This window comes from Candoia aspera, chromosome 7 (assembly GCF_035149785.1).
Source record: "Candoia aspera isolate rCanAsp1 chromosome 7, rCanAsp1.hap2, whole genome shotgun sequence".
Lineage (NCBI taxonomy): Eukaryota > Metazoa > Chordata > Lepidosauria > Squamata > Boidae > Candoia > Candoia aspera.
In genome coordinates this window covers 11,897,180-11,919,933 of record NC_086159.1, presented here as the reverse complement: position 1 = coordinate 11,919,933, position 22,754 = coordinate 11,897,180, and the positions used below count along the sequence as shown (strand labels likewise).

At 40.7% G+C, this 22,754-nt stretch overlaps 1 protein-coding gene across 17 annotated transcripts in view; it reads left to right on the top strand.

Moving 5' to 3' along the window:
* Positions 1–21,208, top strand: part of PLEKHA5 (pleckstrin homology domain containing A5) — a 188,607-nt gene extending 167,399 nt beyond the window's left edge. For 9 of the 17 annotated variants that reach the window (XM_063309088.1, XM_063309082.1, XM_063309079.1 and 6 more), the window contains 9 exons: positions 947–1,048; positions 4,769–4,883; positions 5,109–5,152; positions 6,095–6,283; positions 7,028–7,148; positions 16,824–16,939; positions 18,466–18,675; positions 19,774–19,932; positions 21,040–21,184. In XM_063309088.1, coding sequence (XP_063165158.1) covers positions 947–1,048; positions 4,769–4,883; positions 5,109–5,152; positions 6,095–6,283; positions 7,028–7,148; positions 16,824–16,939; positions 18,466–18,675; positions 19,774–19,932; positions 21,040–21,153 — 1,170 coding nt within the window. In that variant the 3' untranslated portion in view covers positions 21,154–21,184. Of the gene's footprint in view, positions 1–946; positions 1,049–4,768; positions 4,884–5,108; positions 5,153–6,094; positions 6,284–7,027; positions 7,149–16,823; positions 16,940–18,465; positions 18,676–19,773; positions 19,933–21,039 lie in introns of all 17 variants that reach the window. The other 8 variants (XM_063309092.1, XM_063309091.1, XM_063309089.1 and 5 more) reach the window with 2 other exon arrangements.
* The last annotated feature ends 1,546 nt before the right edge of the window (positions 21,209–22,754 follow it).

Below are 22,754 nucleotides of genomic sequence, written 5' to 3'. Positions count from 1 at the left end.
TATGCTGCTTACCACAGTTTGTGGTCCTGGCAGTTGACTGATAGCCCTCTTGCCTGCCTGTCATAGCTGTCAAATCTTCAGAGGCCGCCTCCCGCTTCCCAGTCTGTTTGCCGTTTTCTTACCTCCTTTTCTCGTACACAACCCCACACATGCTGTCTTAGCGTTTCCTTTTGTAAACTAAGGACCTGGGTGGGGTGAGGCTGCCTCTGGACCTTGGCATATCCTTGAAAATGTCAGGGTGTGGCTCAATTACCCAGGCTAATTCACTCATAAGTAAACTTGTGAGTGAATGAATGAGTGATAGCGTAATACTCTCCCTCAAGCATTTCCCACCTCTTGAATCCAACTGCCCATGCCATGTCCAGACTCCCAAAGGAAAGGCATGTATCAAGCCTTCAGGTGGCAGAGTTCCTTCTACAGAGAAGCCTATCTCCTTCCTTCAATCCAACAAGGTTAAAAGAATTGTAATAGATTATAATATAAGACGCCATTTCCCTCCCTATACTTGGCTCTGCCCAAATGGCATCCAAACCAGAGCAAACATGAGTGATTTTATCTTCAAGAAAACCCATAAAATCATCTGGATAGTTGCGTCAGTCCACCTTGAGCAGGGCTGCCAATATAGAATCAGCAGGCACTTGGACACTCTCATTGCCACTGAGCAGTTTCAGATGTTAGCTCATACTATCCTCCACTCAAAGTGTGACCCATATGCCACTTAAATGTGGCTCTTAACTCTCCTATTTTAGACCATTAGTGACCCCAAATTTCTAGCAACAGGATGTGACTCCATGTAATCAGTTTTAATTGAATGATATTGATAAATCAGATGTTGTATTACTTCTTAACAAAGTAAGGTCCTCAGGTTTGTAAAGTATGTACATATCTCTGTGGCAAGCCATCAAAATATGATTCAGATATTTTATATATATACATCTGTTTTCAGGAACTCGAAAGAGCTTGGAGGGAATATGACAAACTAGAATATGATGTAACAGTCACGAAGAACCACATGCAGGAGCAGCTGGAGCGGACAGGAGAGGTTCAGGTGCGACCAGAATGTTAACTTGGTTTCATAGCTCTGTGTGGGTGTTTATGATCTGTATCTGGCTGCCCAGTACAAGTTCCTTGAATATTGTTATATGTGAACTATAAACATCTTCACTTCTTCAGTTTGTAAACTTCCTGATTGCTTTATTTATTTTTATATACACAAACATTCAAACATATATACATATACATGTACACATGTATACATATACACATACACATACATGCATACATATGTATATTAAAAAACTGAGAAAATATTAATTTTGTAAATCACAAACACTGTTTTGGACTTACTGCCATGCTGCTAAGTACTGAACATAATGTACCATGTTGCAGAAAAGAGTAATAGAAAGAACAAGGATTTAAACAGGCAGAGAAGATGCAGAGTGTTGTTTTGGAAGTGGGTGGAAGGATTAACCAAGGAAGCTCTCCCTGAATGAATGAAATTAAAAATAAAAGGGATAGAATGATATGGGATGAAACTGACTTGAGGGAATGCTGGAAGGGATATTTCAGAGATTTGTGTAGGAATGATAGTAATATGTTGAAGAGTGAAATTGAAAATAATGATACAGATATTAGCATTAAAAAACAATGAAAAGGAAGTCATAGATGCTGTGAGAACACTGAAAAATAGTAAGGCTGAAATAATAATTACATTGAAGAAATGTTAAAATATGTACCTAGTTTACTTCTAGAGTGGCTGTGTGTCTTGTTTTAACATGACATGAAGGCTGCAGTTGGAAGAAGGTTGTTACTGTTCCTCTATACAAAGGGAAAGAGAATAAGAGTGAAAAAGCTGTAGGGGAATTAGTTTATTCAGTGTTTGGCAAGAATATTCAATTGAAAGGTGGTAACAAAGAGTAGGGACGCGGTGGCGCTGCGGGTTAAACCGCTGAGCTGTCGATCGGAAGGTCGGCGGTTCGAAACCGCGGGGCGGGGTGAGCTCCCGTTGCTCGTCCCAGCTCCTGCACACCAAGCAGTTCGAAAACATGCAAATGTGAGTAGATTAATTGGTACCGCTTCGGCGGGAAGGTAACGGCGTTCCGTGAGTCATGCTGGCCACATGACCCGGAAGTGTCCTATGGACAACGCCGGCTCCAAGGCTTTGAAACGGAGATGAGCACCGCCCCCTAGAGTCGGACACGACTGGACTTTACGTCAAGGGAAACCTTTACCTTTACCTTTAACAAAGAGTAAAATTTGGTAATTTCTAGGTATTGCTTTATGCTTGGTAGGGAGTGCATAGAGCTGATCTTTGCTTTTCATTCAGAAATATCTGGATTTGAAAAACAATGCTCATTGTACATTCATTGGTTTAGAAAAATCCTATGATAAAGTGAATAGGCTTGAATTACGAAATGTTTTGTGCAAGAATGAAGTTAAAGGTTGGTTGCTGGGTTTAACAGCAGCTTATGATGGAAGTAAAGTATGCATGAGAATAAATAGAAGGTTTATTGAGTAGTTCAAGACTGAGCAGGGATGTCCCCTTAGTTTCATGGCTAAATGAATAATGATTGTGGTGACAGTAAGGCATATCGGTTGGGAATATAAGTGTACTTTTGTAAACAGACAATGCTGTCTTGTTGGCTGAGAACATGATGGTTTGCAGGATACATTGAACTGTATGGTGCAGTGAGGACTATTGCTTTATAAATTTATTTTTTTTCAGAGACCAAAGTAGTTGTGTTTCATAGGGAAAATGGCAGAATGATCACAAGTTATACATAAATGGTGAAAAACTAGAGCAAGTAGATTAATTTGTGTATCTTGGTGAACACTTAGGAGGACAGGGAATTTCTCTATTTTTACACAGTGTATATTCAGTTTTTGACCACTAGGAGGCACCACTTGACATGTTTTGTCCTGATTAGAATTCTTCAGATGCAGGTAGCTAATTGTTCTTCTTTGGGGTTCAAATCCTCTACCAGGAAGTGAACTCACAGACTTTCGCAGTTTAGATGTCTGTGCTGAGTGCATTAGTTTTAGGAGTATCCGGGTCCTGTGTTTAGCAGTTGCAGGATGATATATCTAGAAGCACTGTCAGACCCTTTCGCTTAAACTCTCAGAGAGGAGAGATTACAAGTGTTACATTATACCATGCCCCTATTTATAGAGTTTTACATGATTTACATAGCTATTGGGTAGCCAGTAGATGCCGGTAGGGGCAAAGGGTTTGAACCCCATAGAATAACATCCAGTTACCCGCATCTGCACAATCCTAATAAGGACAAAACCAGCCATGGGTTGTCTCCTGGTGGTCAGTGGAACTGAAAATACCACGCAGAATTTATACTGTTAAAAATAAAAAAATGCCACCACCCACCACCAAGGTGAGTATGGAAGTCATGTAAACACCATTACATAGTGCTGCTAAGGATGGGGAAATGGATGGGGGAATTTTAAGAAGTACAAATGCTGGTAGAAAGGTAGTGAATAGTATATGATCTGTTGTGAGAAATGACTGGAAAAAGAGTGAAAATGGCTTTTATAAGAGCATCCTGCCCACTTTGTTACATGTCTGGAGAAATGTAAAGGTTGAACGTAGTGGGAGTGAGGTACTTGAGAAGTGTGTGGGGTAGAACAAGAAGAGGTGTAATCAAGAATGCGTGCTGAACAGATGCGGACTGAATGCAAAACTGAGTGATCAGTGTGAAAGGATGTTGCAGTAATTCAGTCATAATGAGATAATGAAGATCAAATCGCAAAACAACAAATGGAGGAAGACAGAATGGATTGACAGGAAGGGGAAGACTGGATGGAATTGATGAGATTCTGAAAAAAGAGAGAATTGAAACATTTGTTTGAAGCATGGTATGAACATAGTGGAAGGAGAGATGGTTTGTAAAGTTAGAAAGTTACAGAGAAATTTGGTGAGTGGTATTGGTATATGATCTCTTTGGCTCCCACCCTGATGATGATCCGGAAGTCTTCAATAACCTGGATGTTCCCCCAAGACTTGGGGTAGAATGGCTGTTGAGCCCATTGGTTGTATTTTATGTCATGTGTTTGTTCAGGCTCATGGGATTTTCTTTTATAGTTTCCTGATTTTTAATGTAAGCCACCCAGAGGCATTCTGGAGTCTAATAGCATAAATAAATAAACTAAATTTAGCTGTATTTCTTTTACTTAACTCCTATCTTTAACTTCTTTGGCTTACTATTTTTTTTTACTGTGCTTTGAATAATAATTGCTTCTCCTGAAAGGGAGTAAGTAAATAACCACATGCCCAAGCAACTATCTACCACCAATAAAACATTTCTTTTAGAAGAAGAAAAATAGATTCAGCTGGGTGGGGCCCGAGGGCCACAGAACTCCCTTGTCAACTGTCAGATATAAGGGCTGGATCTGTTTCTTTCTTTCCTTCTCTCTGGCTCTTTGGTTAGTTATTCAGAGTCTCACTAGACAGTGGACTTCTGGACCTTTTTACCTGAGCTGCATCACTACCATTGCCTTTGCTGTGCACATCTCACACGGCTGCACAATTTCAACTTATTAGAACTTGATATCCCCAAATTACATGTGCTGATGATTGCAGCAGTAACTATCTTGAGTGTTTGGTTATCTTGAGAGAGGCCAGCAAATAGCCTTTGATTAGGTCCAAGAAAATATCAGTGGATTCTGAACAGAACATAAAAGTCTGCATGATACTAGTTGAAAATAATTGGATGCATTAAAAGCACGGTGTCTCGTTGCTAACTTTTATCTCTGGCAGAGTGAATCAGCTGGGATACAGCGTGCTCAGATTCAGAAGGAGCTTTGGCGAATTCAGGATGTAATGGAAGGTTTGCGTAAACATAAGCAGCAAAGAAACAGCACCACAGAGGCAGGTAAATCAGCATATTGACTTCCTGTGGATCTCAGGGGCTAGTGGAGAGGCTCATACAGTGAATAAATACTGTACTTATTCTTGTTCGATTAAATGCAGTTTTGCTTCACAAGACTGAAAAGGGAATCATGGGAACTCAAAATCCCTGCAAATCTGTGTTACTACAACCTTGGTTTTTCACTCATTGTTTAGGATAAGCTAAACATTTTGCTTTGTTTTTAAATAGGTGTCATAGCATCAAAGGCCTTTTCACCAAAGTATAAAAATGAGGTATGTTCTTCTTTTTCTACTTTTCTTGGGATTCTATAGAGGCTATTTAATTTCCAGTCTAAGCTCCTGTTTGTCCGTCTACGTGTATATTTCATATGTTTAAATAAGATAGTTTATAGGTGGGGTGCATCTAAAGGCTAATCACTCAAATTATATTTATTCTGTATGGTATGAAATTTATTCCTATCCATTATTTATTCCTAAATTTGGTGTTCTCATTTTTCAGGGTCTTACCCAGAAAATTTGAATATTGATTTTTTTTTTTGTCCCTCATCACACACACTTCTCAGACAAAAATAAATATTGCTTTGCTTGTGTGTGTGCATGCCTACAGCCTCATGTCATTGTGAGCTGAGCACCCAAAACACCAGTTGAATAAAATGTTTGAAGCTGAATGTGATGGGTATCTCTGGTATAGTGAAGTATCAGGACACAGTTGCTTTAAAACGACACTGTCAACTACATGTGACATCAGTGTATTAAAAGAACTGGACAGGTTTTTTATTTAGGAAAGCTGTTTAACCTTTTCATGAAACTTGGTGAATAAAGGGATATTATAAAATGGATATGCAGAAGCATACATCAGAACATAAAATGTAGCAAAAAATTGTAAAGAAATTCATAGGAGAGGGAAAAAGCACCATTCTTTATGTAAAGAACTATCTTTGTCATAAGTAAAGTTCTTTTATTTGCCTGAGGGTGGTGGGGACTAATGCATATTTTTAAATGGTGACCAGTCTATACAAATGGAAAGAAAGCCAATGTGTAAAACTTTGTGTACATAACTGACACGGTAGAGATTTTTCAGTCCATCCCTCTCGCTACGGCAGCGTCCCTTTAATTCCAAACTGTGTTGTAACGGCTGTGAAATATTTGAAAGAAGTGATAACTCTTGTGATAGATGAGCACATCTAAATCAGGTGACTGTTCTGCAATCTTTAGGAAGAGGAAGTAGTCCCACCTCGTCCTCCACTCCCTCGGTCCTATGACTTTGCAGAGCATCTTCCCATAATCCCCCCTCTGCCCAGTGATAGCAGCTCCTTGCTCTGTTATAGCAGGGGCCCAGTACATCTGCCTGAAGAGAGGAAGATTCATCAAGTCCAAGGATACCAAAGAAATGGAGCTCACTGTGTAAGTGGCCACAATTGCCACGTTGTCCATCAGGCATTGCCCTTCCCATTTCCCCTCCCGCGCAATTGCCATTTTACTTTATTGACATTCCACTATTTTTATGTTGCATTCCCTTTCTCAGCTTTGTCTTTTGTTTTTATTTCTTGGAATTTTTAAATTATTTATAAGTATGTTATCAGCATTTGCCATTTCTGGTTTTATTTTGCTTTTTTTTTTCCCAACAGTTTTGTGAATATAAATGTCTCCAGTGACTCAGATTGGTTGTGTATTGCATTAGGTTCAAACAGAATATGAGTATCATTTAACACGGGTCCCGTGGTTAGAACAAGATTTTTGCTATGTTCTATTGAGTGAAAGTTTTTAAACGTGCCACACCATTTTAATTACCATTTATTCAGAGCCAGGCATGCAGATGGTGTTTTCCAAAGTTAAAAAATGAAATCATTACAGAAAAATCCCTGCCAGGGGGAGTATACAATTTACATTTGAACAGAAAGGAAATTGAAGAGGGAACACAGTTTTTCAGACTTTCTAAATGATAAGGCAAAAAAAAAAAGGACTCTATTTGGCTCAAAGAGGAAAAGATGTTTAGGAATTATTCCATATGAAATTAGAACAGTCTGACTTTTTCTGAGCTGGGGCTTCAGATTTTGATACCAATTTTGTCACACATGGCAGGAAACCCCTTTGCAGTTAGATTTTGACACACCAACCGATGTCGGCTGTGCTCTGGTTAATTTCTAGGGTCCTGATTACCGGCTTTATAAAAGTGAACCTGAACTAACTACTGTGGCAGAAGTTGATGAGTCGAATGGGGAAGAAAAGGCAGACCCGGTTTCTGAGTCAGAAGCTTCTGTGACTAAAGGTACCAATGAGGCCTTTTGCTTTAAACTGGTTTCATTTCCATCTACAGGGAATATGGCAATCTGTAATCACCCTGGAGAAAATAGTTTTATTAACGGTAACATTTTCTTATAAAATGAGTATGTAAAATTAAATTTAATTACGTGACTGGAAGGCATTCAGTCAGGCATAACTCAAACAACGGGGAAAAATAAAGGTTATACTAGAAATCAGACCTGAAATCTGTATTCAGACACAGAATAAATATAGATTTCAGGTTTGCTTTCTACTATTATCACAACTCCCATGTTGTGCATGCAGCTCTCTTCCAACAATTGTTCATTTCCCATTCTTGGTATTTCTTCATCCATCTCTCGACACTGTTTTGCTGGACCTTCCCTGAAACCAGTAGTAGAGAATTCCAGAGTGATCACTGGACCAAAAAAAGTGTCATTAAAAAAAAAACCTTTTATTGTAATTGCCAAATGATCTTCTGTCTTGTAGACAAATAGACCTTACTGTAGAGTTTCTACTGCTACATATTTTAACCTTTCTCCCTACCTCTCCCACTAAACACTTTTTTTTCATTATTTCTCTTTCAGTATTTTATATTATAAGCATGCAGGTACTGAGGGCCTTGTTCGTGCTTTCATAAAAAATCTAGTTGGGGGCATTATGTAACCAACTCGTATCTTCACTTGATATTATAAGGAGCATCTCATTCAAATAGTATGTAAATCACATGAAGCAAAAGCATCTTAAGACTGTTCCATTTACTAGGCTGTGCAAATCCAGTGATTGTTTTATTTATCTATCTATCTATCTATCTATCAAATTTGTCACCGCCCATCTCCTCCAACCAGAGGGACTCTGGGCGGTTTACAGCACAGAATAAATATACAATAAAAACTCAAATAAAAACACAGTAAAATTCCAATAAAATCCCATTAAAAACCAAAACAATTTCTTAACTACCCCAGCTCATAAAATCCAGATGGCTATGATCTCTTCAACCATCATGTAGGAGGGGCACTTCAAGGCACCAGCCAACCCCAAGTATGTCGATTCTCCTCCCTGCCCCAAGCCTGGTGGCAGAGCCAGGTCTTCAACTTCCTCCGGAAGGCTAAAAGCGATGGGGCTAATCTTACCTCTGGGGGCAAGATGTTCCAAAGGGTGGGCGCTACTGCCAAGAAGGCCTGCCTCCTGGACCCCACCAGATGGAATTCTCTTACAGACGGGGTCCGCAGCATGCCCTCTCTGCTTGAACGGGTGGGACGGGCTGATGATACGGGGAAGAGGCGGTCCCTCAGGTATCCCAGTCCCATGCCATGTAGGGCTTTAAAGGTGATAACCAACACCTTGAATTGGACCCGGAAGCAAACTGGTATCCAATGCAGCTCACGTAGCAAAGATGTTATGTGCGCCCTTCTAGGGGCGCCGAAAATAGCCCATGTGGCCGCATTCTGGACCAGCTGAAGCTTCCGGATACTCTTCAAGGGTAGCCCCATGTGGAGTGCATTGCAGTAGTCTATATGGGAGATAACAAGGGCATGAGTGACCGTGCGAAGGGCTTCCCGATCCAGGAAAGGGCGCAACTGGTGCACAACACAAAGCTGTGCAAAGGCCCTTCCGGCCACGGCTGCCACCTGCTCTTCCAGCAGGAGCCATGAGTCCATGAGGACCCTCAGGTTACGCACCGGGTCTGTCTGGGGCAGTGCAACCCCATCGAGAACTAAAGATGACAAAGTCCCGGATACGGAGGAACCCTTAACCCACAGCCTCTCCGTCTTACCAGGGTTCAGCTGAAGCCTGTTGTTCCCCATCCAGACCCCTACAGCCCCCAGGCACCGAGAGAGGGCAGTCACAGCATCACTTACCTCACCCGGGATGGAGATATACAATTGAGTATCATTGGCACACTGATGATACCTCATCCCATGGTGATGGATGATCTCGCCCAGCGGTTTCATGTAGATGTTAAATAGGAGAGGAGAGAGGACCGAGCCCTGCAGCACCCCACAAAGAGGTCGAGGGTCGGATCTCTCCCCCACTATCACCACCGACTGGGACCAGCCCTGGAGGAAGGAGGTGAACCAGCACAAAACTATGATGCCCACCCCCAACTCCCTGAGCTGACCCAAAAGGATACCATGGTCGATGGTATCGAAAGCTGCTGAGAGGTCAAGAAGAGCCAGGATGGATGCACTCCCTCCATCCCGCTCCCGCCAGAGATCATCCATAAGTGCGACCAATGCCATTTCTGTCCTATATCCTGGCCTGAAACCTGACTGAAAGGGGTCTAGATAATCGGTTTCCTCCAGAATCCTCTGGAGTTGTAATGCCACCACTTTCTCAACCACTTTCCCCAAAAAGGGGAGGTGGGAGACTGGACGAAAATTATCCAGTACAGTAGGGTCCAACGATGGTTTCTTGAAGAGGGGTTGTACCAGTGCTTCCTTAAAGGCAGCTGGAAACATCCCCTCTCTCAAGGATGTATTAACCATCGCCTGGACCCAACCACATGTCACCTCCCAAGCTGCTTTCACCAGCCAGGAGGAACATGGATCTAATTGGCAAGTGGTGGCATTTACTGTCTGGAGGATCCTGTCCACTTCCTCGGGTCCAACAGGATCAAACTGTTCCCAGATAACATGGTAAGTACTATCCCTTGGTATCTCCACAGACCCTGCCTCACGCTTGGAGTCTAGCGTAGAGCAGATCCGAGCGATTTTGTCTTGCAGATGCTCCGAGAACTCCTCTGCACGGCCCTGCAGGTGGGTCACTGCACCCACCTTCCCCAAAAGGGATTGAGTGATTTTAAATAGGGCCATTGGGCAGCATTCTGCAGACGCAATAAGAGCCGAGAAGTATTTGCCCCAGCTATTTGAATTCAAGCTTTTCATATTTGTTTTAAGAGTTTAGTGATATTGCCAACAAGATGGGTGAAGGGGGGAATAATAAGGTGGGAGAGTCAAAATGAATTATCTGGGGTAGCCTTCAAGTGCTTGACACATGGTCTACATGAATCAGACCTAACTGATTTGTCCAATCAGGTGTGTCTACATTGGGCTTCCCAGCTTTGAGAGCATTCCCGTTATACTCTGGTTCCTGCTCATGAATGGTCCGTTCTTCTTTTTCTGTCATCACTCCAATTAAACAATGGTATTAGGTTGATGAAAGTTTAGTGTGTCAGTGTGGTCGTTCACAGACACTTAAGGTAGGGAGTATAAGCTAAAGATATGAAGGAGCTTTTTATAGTAAGGACAGCTCAGCCGCAGAACAAATAGCCTAGATGCAATTGCATCATCTCCTGGGAAGTTTCACCTGAATATAAGGAAACATTGGAAAAGTACATGAAGAACTCATAGGCTATAATGTCCTGTCTTAGAGCAGGAATTACACTGAATATGATTTTACTTTGAGAAGGGAAGGTGTCTCATTAAAAACCATCCTTTCAGTATTTTTTTTCTGGGGGGGTGGGAGGGTGATATTCTGAAACAACCGAACTTCTAGAAAACCCTTTAGAAGCCTGGATCTCACTGTGTTCATCTATCTAATGCCACCACTCTGTACTTAGAAAGATATGGACAGATACGGGCAGCCTCTTTCAACAATCTAATAAACCATAAATGACCCTAATAAAATCATTGTCCTGGCATCCATTTATAGCAGAGGACATAATGAGCTAAAGACCGTGTAAATCTTCATTTAGCTTGAGTGATTTAGGTGTTCTTAAGTGGAGAATGTGAATTTGTGTGTGCAGTTGCATTCATTGTAGCAATACTGATCAACAAATTATGCCCATGCATTTTATCAGGGCATTGTCCTGGAGATGGTCAACGTTAGTTGTTTAATGTTTATTTTCAGGCTACGGCTGTCTTCCCCATAGTGAAAAAACACCATTATCAGAGAGTGAGTGAAGAGCAATGATAACCTAAAAATCTCTTTCATCCTGTCAAAAATTTTAAGGGCCTTCAGCAATTTAAAAAAAAAAGGCATTTCTACATTTTCCTGATTGGTAGATTGTGTTTTATTGAGACAGTTGCCACTAACAGTTTAGTATTCTCATGTATATACATAATACATTTGCATAATAATATACATAGTGCATTTATATACATAAGACGCTTACTCAGGGTACGGGGTGTAAAGCAAAAACGGAATCAAGTCCATTTTAAGGATACGGTATTGGATGGTTAACTACCTGCGCTTTTGAAAGAACAGTGGGAGGACAGATCTGAGCATGATGTGAATTGCCATTTTGGGGGCTGTTTCTATGTAAATAGTGTGGGGTTGCATATTAAGAACTTTAAGCCCTGTTGTTAACAGATGGAGAACCTATAACCATCTAGAAGTAGCTGAGCTATAACTTGTAGTTTAACGGTATTTGGAAGGCCTCTGGTTCATGATTCCTGGGGTGATACCAGGAGAGGGATTTCCATAAAGAATAGATGCGTCTGCTCTCAGAGCAGATTTTGCACTATTATTTTACTTATTCCAGGAAATAGCTATTTCCAAGTCACTAATTTGGGGAAAATTAGCACAATTTCACATGAAATACTTCCAACAGAATTAGCTAAGTTCCAGAACTTTAGATCATGGTCACTATATACTGTCATAGAGAGCAAACACTGCAGAAAACGTTAAGACCAGTGAAGATGGATGCTGTGAGGATTGGTATATTTTTGCTTCTCCTTTGTAACAAAAATCTGAAACTTTTATGGTTATATCTTTAAGTCAGCTATCTAAACTGTGGTGTAAATTTAAATATACCACAATAGACGAACATCTGTTTCTGTTGCTCATTAAAATTCATGAGAACAGAAGATTGAAGGTCAGGTGCAATAACCAAGGACATGTCACTAAGGGAATACCAGTAAGGAGGCGAGTTAGACAGGGATGTTTTATTTAATTATTATAGAAAATCATTAGTTCTTCATTTACATAACTCTACTTTTCATACTCCCAGATTAACCCATAGACATACCAATGGACTACTGTATGCCGATGACACAGTAATTCTGTCACTGACTTCCATTGGCCTTAGAAGAGTCTTGAGATCACTTATGGATTATTGTATTGAGGAGGAATTGATAATAAATTATTTCAAGACCAAGATTCTCACTTTCTCCAGATGCCCAAAGCAGAAAAGCTGGAACTTAGGTGGGCAGTCCAATGAGCAGACTAAGATCTTTAAATATTTAGGGATAGTTTTTCAAGCTCCAGGAAGCAGAAATGCCCACCTGGATTATATGTCTTGTAATGCACAGAGATCTGCTTCAGCGATTCAGACTTACTATTTTGCCAGAGGAACACAGTTTATCCCTGCTGCAATTAAGTTGTTTGCCGAGCACAACTGCTATAGGGGCTCAATTAGGACCATATAACAGCATGATTACCTTAGAAAGAATTCAAACAAAATTTTTGAGAAGCATCTTTCAGGTTACCCGCCACGTCCCAAATGCAGTACTTTGACGGGAAGCAGACTCAGTAAATTTGAATCCAATCTATGGGTAAATATCTTTACCTATGGGCTAAAACTACACCACAGTCTTAGTGGACTGACCCATCTAATATTGGCAGACAACTTCAAATCTTCTTGGGAAACAGCTATCCAAAAGAAACTGAGCCACTCTGGCTTTTCAAGTGATGCCATCTTAACTTTAAGGCTAGATCAAGCTAAATCAATATTAAGGCAAAGGATCTTAGACATAGAAGGCCAAAGAGACTGCTGCTTTCTCTCACAACGTATTTGTAAATAACCAGATTTTAGCTCCTATACCAGCTTCGTATTTCTAACACATCACAGTTCCCAAATTCAGGAAAGCTTTATCTTCAGCTTGATTTAATGCTCTGCCCACAGCTGTTTTGGAAGAGGAATGTAGGAAAAGCCCTTCTGAAACTCGACACTGCCTCTGTATGTACAGGTGCTATAGAAACCACAGCCCATGTTCTTCTTTTGTACTGCCATTTCTACGGGGACATTTGCCACCAGCTGATTACCCCCTATATTTTTATTTGCATTATTTGTTAGATAACCAGGATAAATCTCTCTCTCTGAAAGTAGGGAAATTTCACTACACTATGTATAAGCTTTGCCCACAATTGGTTGCCAGCCGTCATTCATGTTAGAGGTCAACTATTTATTTATTTGTTTTACTGAATGTACTTTTGTTGGTCAGTGACCAGAATAGAGTTTCTGTCTGTTAATAATGTGATTCAGTCTGGACCTGGTGCCAAAAATTGCATTTTCTCCTTCTTTGAAACACTGGGATTGTGCTATGTAATCACTTCTTTTTAATAAGAACTGCTCTTGCATTTCCCATGCCTGCCAGCTTCAGCGTAATGGCACTCTCTTGTAGCAAGCATACCAATTAAGTTTTCAAATGCAAGTCTATAAACTTAAGTTATAGTAAGAAACTATTGACATTAGTGGGGAAAAAACATTTCGTTGTATTTAAAAGCCTCTCAGACTGGGACTCAGTGGTCTCTAAAGACCAGTTTATGGTTGTTGTTTGCATAAGTGGAATGAATTAGCTAGAGACGGAGTTTTGCACAGTGTAATTTCAGTGGTCCAGGTCTCTGGCAAAACAGTTTCCACGTTTACATAAGCAATAGTAGAACTTCCTTTCAGAGAGTTGTTTGCAAAACCATGAATGTAAGGAGAAAGCAAAAGAGAGAATTTCCAGTCTCCTGCATGTTTGAGGTTGGTTTGTTTTTCTTTACTTTAGAGATGAAAAGCAAAGCAAAACCATCACTAGTGAAACCTGCTATGGGCTTGCAGCATCCTTTTCCTTTTAAGGCAAGGTGTTTGATTAAATAACTGGTAGGTTTTATTTTAAGACTGTGGCTGGGATCCAAAGAACTATGCAGAGTTCTGTGCTCCTAAGTGACTGTATCTGTACCCGACTAGAGAAACCACTCTCATTAATAAAATGACTGTCATAAAAATTGCAGAAGAAGATGAGAAGATGCTGCTCAGAAAAGACGGCTGTACCTAGTTTTTAAACAGCCAATTTTTCTACAGCTTAGCCGGAGCATCCTGTAACTGGCATCATCTTCCCACTCGCTCTGGGTGCAGGAATTAGAATGATTCTGCCATTGCATTCCCTGGGAGGAATAGCTCTGCCATGTACCCCGCCTGGACAATTTGCTGATCAAGATGCCCTTTGATCAAACAGAGGAAAAAGTATGTCCAGGTCACAATACAGTTCCTCAAGAATCTGGTCCACAACAAAGGGTAGTCGTAACTTTACTGATTAGTCAAATGACCATATCAGAAAGTTGGGCATCAGCCACTATAAGTTATACAATATAAAATATGATACCATAAAACAGCTAAAATACAGTAAAATTAGCTAAAATATACTATGGTAAGATAAAATACGATAAAATACAGTAGGGTAAAATAGAGATAAAACTGTAAGATAAAAATGCAAGATATAATAAAACGAGTAATAAAATACAGAAACAATGTGAGTTTAAATGAATTCATCACCTTTACATGCCACCCCAATGCATTCTATAAATTGCGTTCTCAGTTGTACAGCCTTAACCATAAACCTAACAGTTCTATTGACCACATACGTATTTGTGCCCTGGAGGAAGTAACATAGTCTTTTGTTACGGGCCCAGTCTGTGGTTCTGTCAAGTAATGTATGAAGGTACTGAGCCCTTGCTGGGGCATATAGTTGGCAGTTAAATAGGACATGTGCTATGTCTTCTACTTCGGGTGCTCCGCAAACACATGACCTCTCAAGGTAAGGCACTTGGTGGAATCGTCCATATTTGACCATAGAATCTAGTTGCTCAAATCTTGCTCTAGTAAGAGCTATCCTATAGTATTGAGTCAGACCCATTGTCAGGTATTTTTCTATTTGAAAGGACAGTTTATTCTTGGCCAGCCATTTCGGCAACCTATTGTGTGCAATACTTACCTGGCGGGGGAGATACCACGATCATGATCTTTTCCCAGGGTGAGGCTCATCCATTGTACAACAAAGGAGAAATAAAAGAACATCCTTCAACCAGCATTCAGCTTTGACACAGAAAAGGGCCTGATTTTCTTACCAGGAAAGAAAAAGGAGACCACTCAGTAATTAATAACATCAGTTCTTTATATCACTTGTCTAAATGTCATGTTTCCCACCAATCTCCAAAGATTATATCCAGAATCCACAGTTCTGGTATATCCCAGTATAGAATGTACTGGAACCATTATAGGGAAATGGTGCACCAAACTTACCATGAAGGTCCATTTTCTGCAACAGAGCACAGCATCAGTCCATCTGTCCTTCACAGTATTGTGGGGGAAATGCCCATATAATAAACCTCCACAACAGGCAATATCAGAAAAGGAGGAAGGAACATCTTGGGAAGAAACATTTGTAGTGTTTCATAGTAAAGGTAAAGGTTTCCCTTGACATTAAGTCCAGTCGTGTCCGACTCTAGGGGGCGGTGCTCATCTCCGTTTCAAAGCCAAGAGCCAGCGTTTGTCCGTAGACACTTCTGTGGTCACGTGGCCGGCATGACTACACGGAATGCCGTTACCTGCCCGCTGAAGCGGTACCTATTAATTTACTCACATTTGCATGTTTTCGAACTGCTAGGTTGGCAGGAACTGGGACTAGCAACGGGAACTCACCCCGTCACGCGGATTCGAACCGCCAACCTTCCAATCAGCAAGCTCAGCAGCTCAGCGGTTTAACCCGATTCCTGTCTTTCTCAAATATTATTTCTTTGGGCTTCTCTTTCTGGCTTGTCATTCTAAAAATGGGGAAAAGGCAATCTCCTTCCCCCATCCTGCCTCTGAAACAGGTGGGAGGGAGATACTCACTATAGAGTGCCCTATAGTTCATCCTGTTTTGCAGAAAATGGATCTTCAGCGTAGGTCCAATAGACCACCTTTGGAAGCAAAACAAAACTCATTTTCACTGAATAATTTAACAAGAGATGATCTAATATTTAAGTGTATGGTTAGATTTTTTCCTATTTAAACAGTTCTCAAAAGAGCTTGTAATAATGTAAGTCAGATAGTAAATATTAGAGGTTTAAAATTATGATATCATTTTTAAATGATGAAGATCAAAGGAATTGAATCCTCAGCAAAGTATTGTCCAAAACCATTGCAGAAAGGTGAGACTTTTACATTATAATTATTCTGTTGAAACCTTCAAGCTGATAGAGTTCCATGGACCCAGCTTTTCCATTATTTAATCTCTGTGTGCCCCAGTATTAAGCATTTACTATAGTAAATCCATCACCATCTGGTCTCCTTTTTACAATTTACTATAGTGGTTCAAGATCAAGGACAGAATGGAAGCATGGGGTGCAGATATGAGCAATACAGGAGCAGATGCATCAATATCAATGCTGTGCAGGTAGTCCGCGTTTAGCAACTGCCTCGGATAGCTTCTGCAATCAGATGGCTGCCTGGGTGTCCTGGGAATAGAGCTCCCAACCATTGTGGCCAAAGGCAAGCTAGAAATTCTGAAAGTTCATTCCAGTATATTGGGGGGAGGGGAGGGGGGAGATAGGTTGAGGAACTCTAATGTAATTGCATTGCAAAATCCTTGTTAAGTCCTATTACATTGAAGCTGGATGTCTAATCGTCGTGAGAGTAACCTGTTTCTCACAAGAACAATGCATAGTTCTGACATTTGTGGCGTACTTTGAATGCCTTTGTGTTGTTTTATAGGATCACATTTTCCCATTGGAGTTGTACCACCCAGAACAAAGTCACCAACCCCAGAATCTTCAACTATAGCTTCTTATGTGACTTTAAGGAAAACAAAGAAGATAGATCTAAGAACGGTATTTAAAAGAAATATATTGCATTCTTTGCCGCATCTAATGCTCTCATCAATATGGCATCTCAGCTAGTAACATAGCAGCAATATGGACGTAATGGGTAGAAGGAATAACCTTGAGGAACAGGAGGAAGAGCCGCAACCAAGACAACCATCAGATAAAAGAGTCCAGGGCAGAGATACAATCTGAGAAAGTGTCTCAGACAGGATCCTTCCTAGTTCTCGTGAAGATAAAGGGAGGGAGGCGGGAAGCACATTCAGGCTAGCAAGATTCTGTCATTGTAACCTTATAATAAAAGTAGTATTAGCATTCATAGCTTTGGTTTCCTGGCCTGATCTACCTTGAAGGGTTGAAAATAGGCTAGTATGGTATAGGAACGTTATCCGAAGCCTTGGCACAAAATAAAATAGGATTGTGATTAGCAGCAGGAATGGAAATATCTTTCTCTTCAGAAAATAATTGGTGCCCCAGAGTTCAGTTATCCATCAAGCATGTATTTTCCATGAGGTTCAAGGAACATTTCTAAATTGTACATTAGGAAATGTGGTGTAAGTTTCTCCCAAGCCAATCCTAGACCAAGGACCATTATTCCTTCCATATTTTATCGTTCATATGAATGTCCTACAGAAAAAAAATGCTGCTAATCTAGAATGGAATATCAAAAGGAGTGTATCCTTTGAAAAACATGGTAAATCTATCTTCCTGGCTTTCTACCCTGTAGCACCAGGATCAGAACAAATCTGTGAAAAGTTAACAAGGTGAAAAACTGTGTGGAGGCTAGGAAAGGTATGGAAGGGAGGGTAGACATAAACTACTGAGAGAAGAGGGTGAGCCAGCTTAGCTCTAATTTCATAAACAGCAACTCAGCCCAGGTGGCAAGAAAGCTGAGAAGCGTTTCAGAACATTTAAGGAAACTCTGCCTTAATGACCTCCCTATATTTGAGGGGGGGAAATTCCTCATACCATTTCTAAGGTTGTGTATTTACCCCAGACTGGCATTAAAGAGAACTTACTGAAACCTATGTGGTTCTTGTTTCCTGGATCTAGCCATACCACACAGGGCTTGACAACATAGGACATCTAACACAACCTTTCATTAGAATCACCACTGATAAACAGTTGAGAAAATTCAAATAGGCAGAGAAAAATTACAGTGCTTTCACTGTATCAGTGCGGCCCATTCTGTGCCTAACTGAAGATTGGGGGAGGCTCATTTGGGCATTATTACAGTGCTGAAAATCTGCCCGCTGATATTCTGTATCAGTGTTTCTCAACCTTGGCTACTTTAAGATGTGTGGACTTCAACTCCCAGAATTCCCCAGCCAGCACTGTTCTAGATGATGTGCGTGAATAGACTGAAACATGTTTATGGGATTTCTCACTGGGCAGTATATTAAGAACCTGAAAATCTTGATGATTTGATGCTTATGTAGCATTTGGAATAGCTTGCTGCTGAAGGACATGGCATCTGTGGCAAAACATTGTCCTTTGGGAAGTACTTTATTATCATCTCTTTTCTTTCCTTCAAGGAAAGGCCGAGAAGCGCAGTGGAGCAGTTATGCTTGGCAGAAAGCTCTCGCCCACGAATGACAGTGGAGGAGCAGATGGAAAGAATAAAAAGGCACCAACAGGCCTGTTTACGTGAGAAAAAGAAAGGACTGAATATTATTGGCATTTCAGATCTGTCCCCTTCACAAAGCCCATCCCTTGTCAGAGAAAATCCTTCTAAATTATTGCAGGTATGCCTACGTGTTCTGTTTCTTTCAACGGAATGCTCTTTAACAGACAAAAGCAATGTTCTGTTGAGATTATCATTTCAAGGACTTGCGTTCTTCCCAAGTGCTGCCCTGGATATAGAAATTGGGCTGATCTTGGCTGATTTCAAGCAGCTAAGCAGTTTTCGGCCTTATTAGTGCTTGGGTAGGACCACCAGCAAATCTCAGCTAGAATGGAAAAGGGCAGCCGCAATCCACTTCTGTGTCATTGTTGGGAAGACGACATGGACATGAAGCCACCAGGAAGTTCAGTTCAGAGGAGACTTTGCCTTTATTTCTTAAGAGTCAAAGAAAAGGTTATTTGTGGAGTTCTTGGTGCTCTCTGAGCTTGGTTGTTTGCTTGCAGATGTTTCATTACCCAACTAGTAACATCATCAACACATTGATGATGTTACCTAGTCTGGCAGTGAAACGTCTGCAAGCCAACGAGCAAGCTCAGAGAGCACCAAGAACTCCACAGTTAACCCTGAGCTACAGATAATCTCTTCTATTGAAAACGTTGTTTATTTGACTTCAGGTTAGTGGAGCCTTATTTCCAATAGTGACAAAGAAAACCCTGGTGTGGAGTAGAAGCAGAAAGTATAATACGTGTGATATTTCAGCTTTCATAAATCACAGTCGGAGGATTATGAGACTTGAAAGTTCAAAATATTTGCAAGCCATCATCTTAGAGAAGGTTGATTTGGAGCAATCTTCCTCCTCCCCTGATTTACAGCTTTCTACTTTGATTTCTGAAGGGCCATGAGAATATTTTATAATGCTGTAGTCAGAGTGAAGATTAAGGGCATCTAAAGATTCTTTTACCAGGGCTTCTAGTAGTTAAAATGACTTTTTCCAAGTATTGAGAAAAGTTGTATTTGTTTCACACACAGGCAAAGCTGCTGTTACACACTCCCATGCTGTGAGTTTATATTTTTAATGATCATCCATATGCACTGAAGGAGTCTCACAGAACATGCATGTTTCCTTGGTCATTTTTTTTTTCTTTAACTATCATTTGTCTTTATAATGGCAGTGTCATTTGTCTCATTCATTCACAAAAAAGCACAACCTTTTCTGCAGAGCCCAAGGAAGGAAGATTTTGTATGTAATACCAAGGAAGCAGAGCATGGCATTAGAATGAGCGACGCAAGCCAAAGCCCTCCAAATGATGTGGAAGATACACCTTGGTTGAAAGAAAATGATTGTGCCAATGACTATAATCCTGCTTTTATTACACAGGTACTGTTTTCTTCTACATGGTGCTTATACATGAAAAATAGAGATATAACTGGCTAAGACTCCCAGCTATAATTTCGGTACTTTTTAATAAACTTCTATTATTATTGTGTTCTTTTTATTTTAATGGTTTAGGAAATACTGTGCAAATTTCTGCTTGTTCAAAATTGGATGGCTGTTAGGAAAACAAAGTCATATAACAAATAAAGAAATAAGCAAGGATGTTTTTAAACAACCCAATTACACATACATTTTTGTGCAACATTCAGATTTCGTGTCTTTTTTTTTTTTCCTTTTCTTACTTTGCATTCTCCAAAATGCACTGGACTAATTACAGGTAGTCCTTGCTTAACAACCATTTATTTAGTGACAGGGTCCTGGAAAAAACTACTTGTGCCTGGTCTTCACACTTATGCCCGTTGCAGTGTCCCTGCAGTCATGTGATTGCGATTTGGGTGCTTGGCAACCAGTTCACATTTTTATTTATTTATTTATTTATTATTCACATTTCTATCACTGCCCATCTCCCCCTAAAAAGGGGACTCTGGGCAGTTTGCAATAAAATTCACCTTAAAACCTCAACATCATAAAATCACCAAGTCAACAGCTACAATACTAAAATAATAAATAAATATAAATATAGAATCCAAGTGGGAGATTTCCATTCCGTAGGGAGAACTCTACATCACCAGCCACCCCCAGGAAGAGCTATTGCCCTTCCCATCCCAGGCGAGGGATGGCCATAACAGCTTCCCATGGTCATGTAATCACCATTTTTAACCATCCCAGCCGGCTTCTGGCAAGCGAAATCAATGGGAAGCCGCGTGATTCACTTAACCACCACGTGGTTCACTTAACAACCACTGCAAGAAGGTCAGAAAATCAGGTTGGATATGCTTAATGACCACTTCGCTTAACAACTGAAATTCCGGTCCCAATTGTGGTCGTCAAACAAGGACTACCTGTAATTATGGCTCTCATAAAAACTATATTAATCTAAGGGCTGGTGAATGGTTATAGTAAAATCTCTATGGTTTTAAACACAAAGCTTTCCTATTCCATGTTAGTACCATTAACATTTGCTGTTTAATGTTGATTTCTCTGCCCTAGTTACCAAAAAATGAAGAACAGCCATTCTCAGATGCACTGGAGCCAAAGGAGAGAAATCATGAACAAGTACCTGAGAAGCCAGAAGAGCAGACACCAGATAGCGATGACAGGTAAAGCAAAGCAGATACCAGCTGTTTGTAGCAAATCCTCCAAATAATCTGAAATGGCTTCAGCCTTTGCATATTCAGAAGGTGACGGGTCCTTTCCTGTACCTTCCGCCTGATCTGGTAGCCATCTCTGGGTAAAAACCTCAGTAGCCTCTGCCCTCAGATGTCAGAACTGAAGGGGTCTTTTGCTTCGCTATTTTGAATAGTTGCTTATGGGTCTCAAAAACAGATCCCAAGCAGACCCATAAGAGATACATTTTCAAGAGGTCAGATGGCCTATGAGGTGTTGTTGTTTTGCAGGATGTTTTTCTGAGTTTATTCTCAGTGGCCATTGTACTTTCTTTGTGTTCTGTTGATATTTGGTTTTTTTAATATTTTTTTAATGTGATGCTACTTCCCAGAGTCACATCTGTGAGATGGGCAGCTATATAAATTGATTACATACCTACCTACCTACCTACCTTTCTCTCATTTTAGTATTTTCCAGTTTGTTTTCCCCTATTTTTTTTTTTTAAAAACGGTTTTGTTTTCAACTGAACACAAGAAATAGGCTTCAGCTAAATTGGGGACCTGTTGATTCTATTCCGGACCACATACCCAATGCCGGTGTGTGTGTGTGTAGATTTTCTAATCTTAAATGTTTTGAAATGGTTTTTGCAATGTAATAATGCTATCAGAGTATCTGCAAAAGGGGCAGTTTTTTTCCTGTTGCAGTTTCTCTTGGCATACACCCCATGACCTACAGGAGTATTTTTTCAAGTCCAGGGCTATAGTCCAAGAGGCGAAGCAAGCAGAAGCCTAAATCCATGGGGATTTTACAGTTGCTTTGGATCCCTTCCCCAAACTTTTCCAGACTGAACCAGCCCTGTGTTGCTGAGTGTAAGAGAGAAGCTGACTGGAGAACAACTTGGAGACAGTCTGCTTCTGTATGAACCTGTCTTCACCATCTGCCCTGTATTTAAACTCCCCCTTGTAAAAACAAGGTTAATCTGTCCAGAAGACCCTGTCATTGATAATATTAAACTTACAAAACATGTTCTGAAAGGAATCCATGATGTGCCTGTTCCTTACCATTTTGGAAAGTTCCTTTTTCTTTGTGGCTGCTTACTCCTTTGCAGGGGGGGCACTTGTGATTTAAGTACTGATTTAGATTACTGTTCCATTTGTCTATTTGTTTTGAGTTTTGCTACATTGTGGTCATCAGCCAATTTGGGGGCCTACAGAAGTGGAACATCTTGCCCAAGTTCATGGTTTTCTTGGCATCAGGATGGCCTGGTTTAGCACTGCCTTCTTTTGGGATGTTTTTTAACTTCTCAGTCTGGCTTACACCTCTGGTATTTCCTGATGGGATCCCATCCAAGCAGTACCCAGGCACAGCCATAGTGCTTGGTGTTCTGAGATCATGTTCTCTGGATATGAATGATTTCCCCTTTCCTTCTGCTTGGATTATACTCAGGATAGAGAAGTGGGAGAATTGCAAAGCCAATTTCCTTGAACTCCTGAAATCTTTCTCATGTAAAAAGGCACGGTTCAAAGCAAGGGTTGATTTCCTGCTTGGTTCCCTCCTCACCCCACCCCTCCTTCCTGTGGAGCATAAGCCGGTGTGCT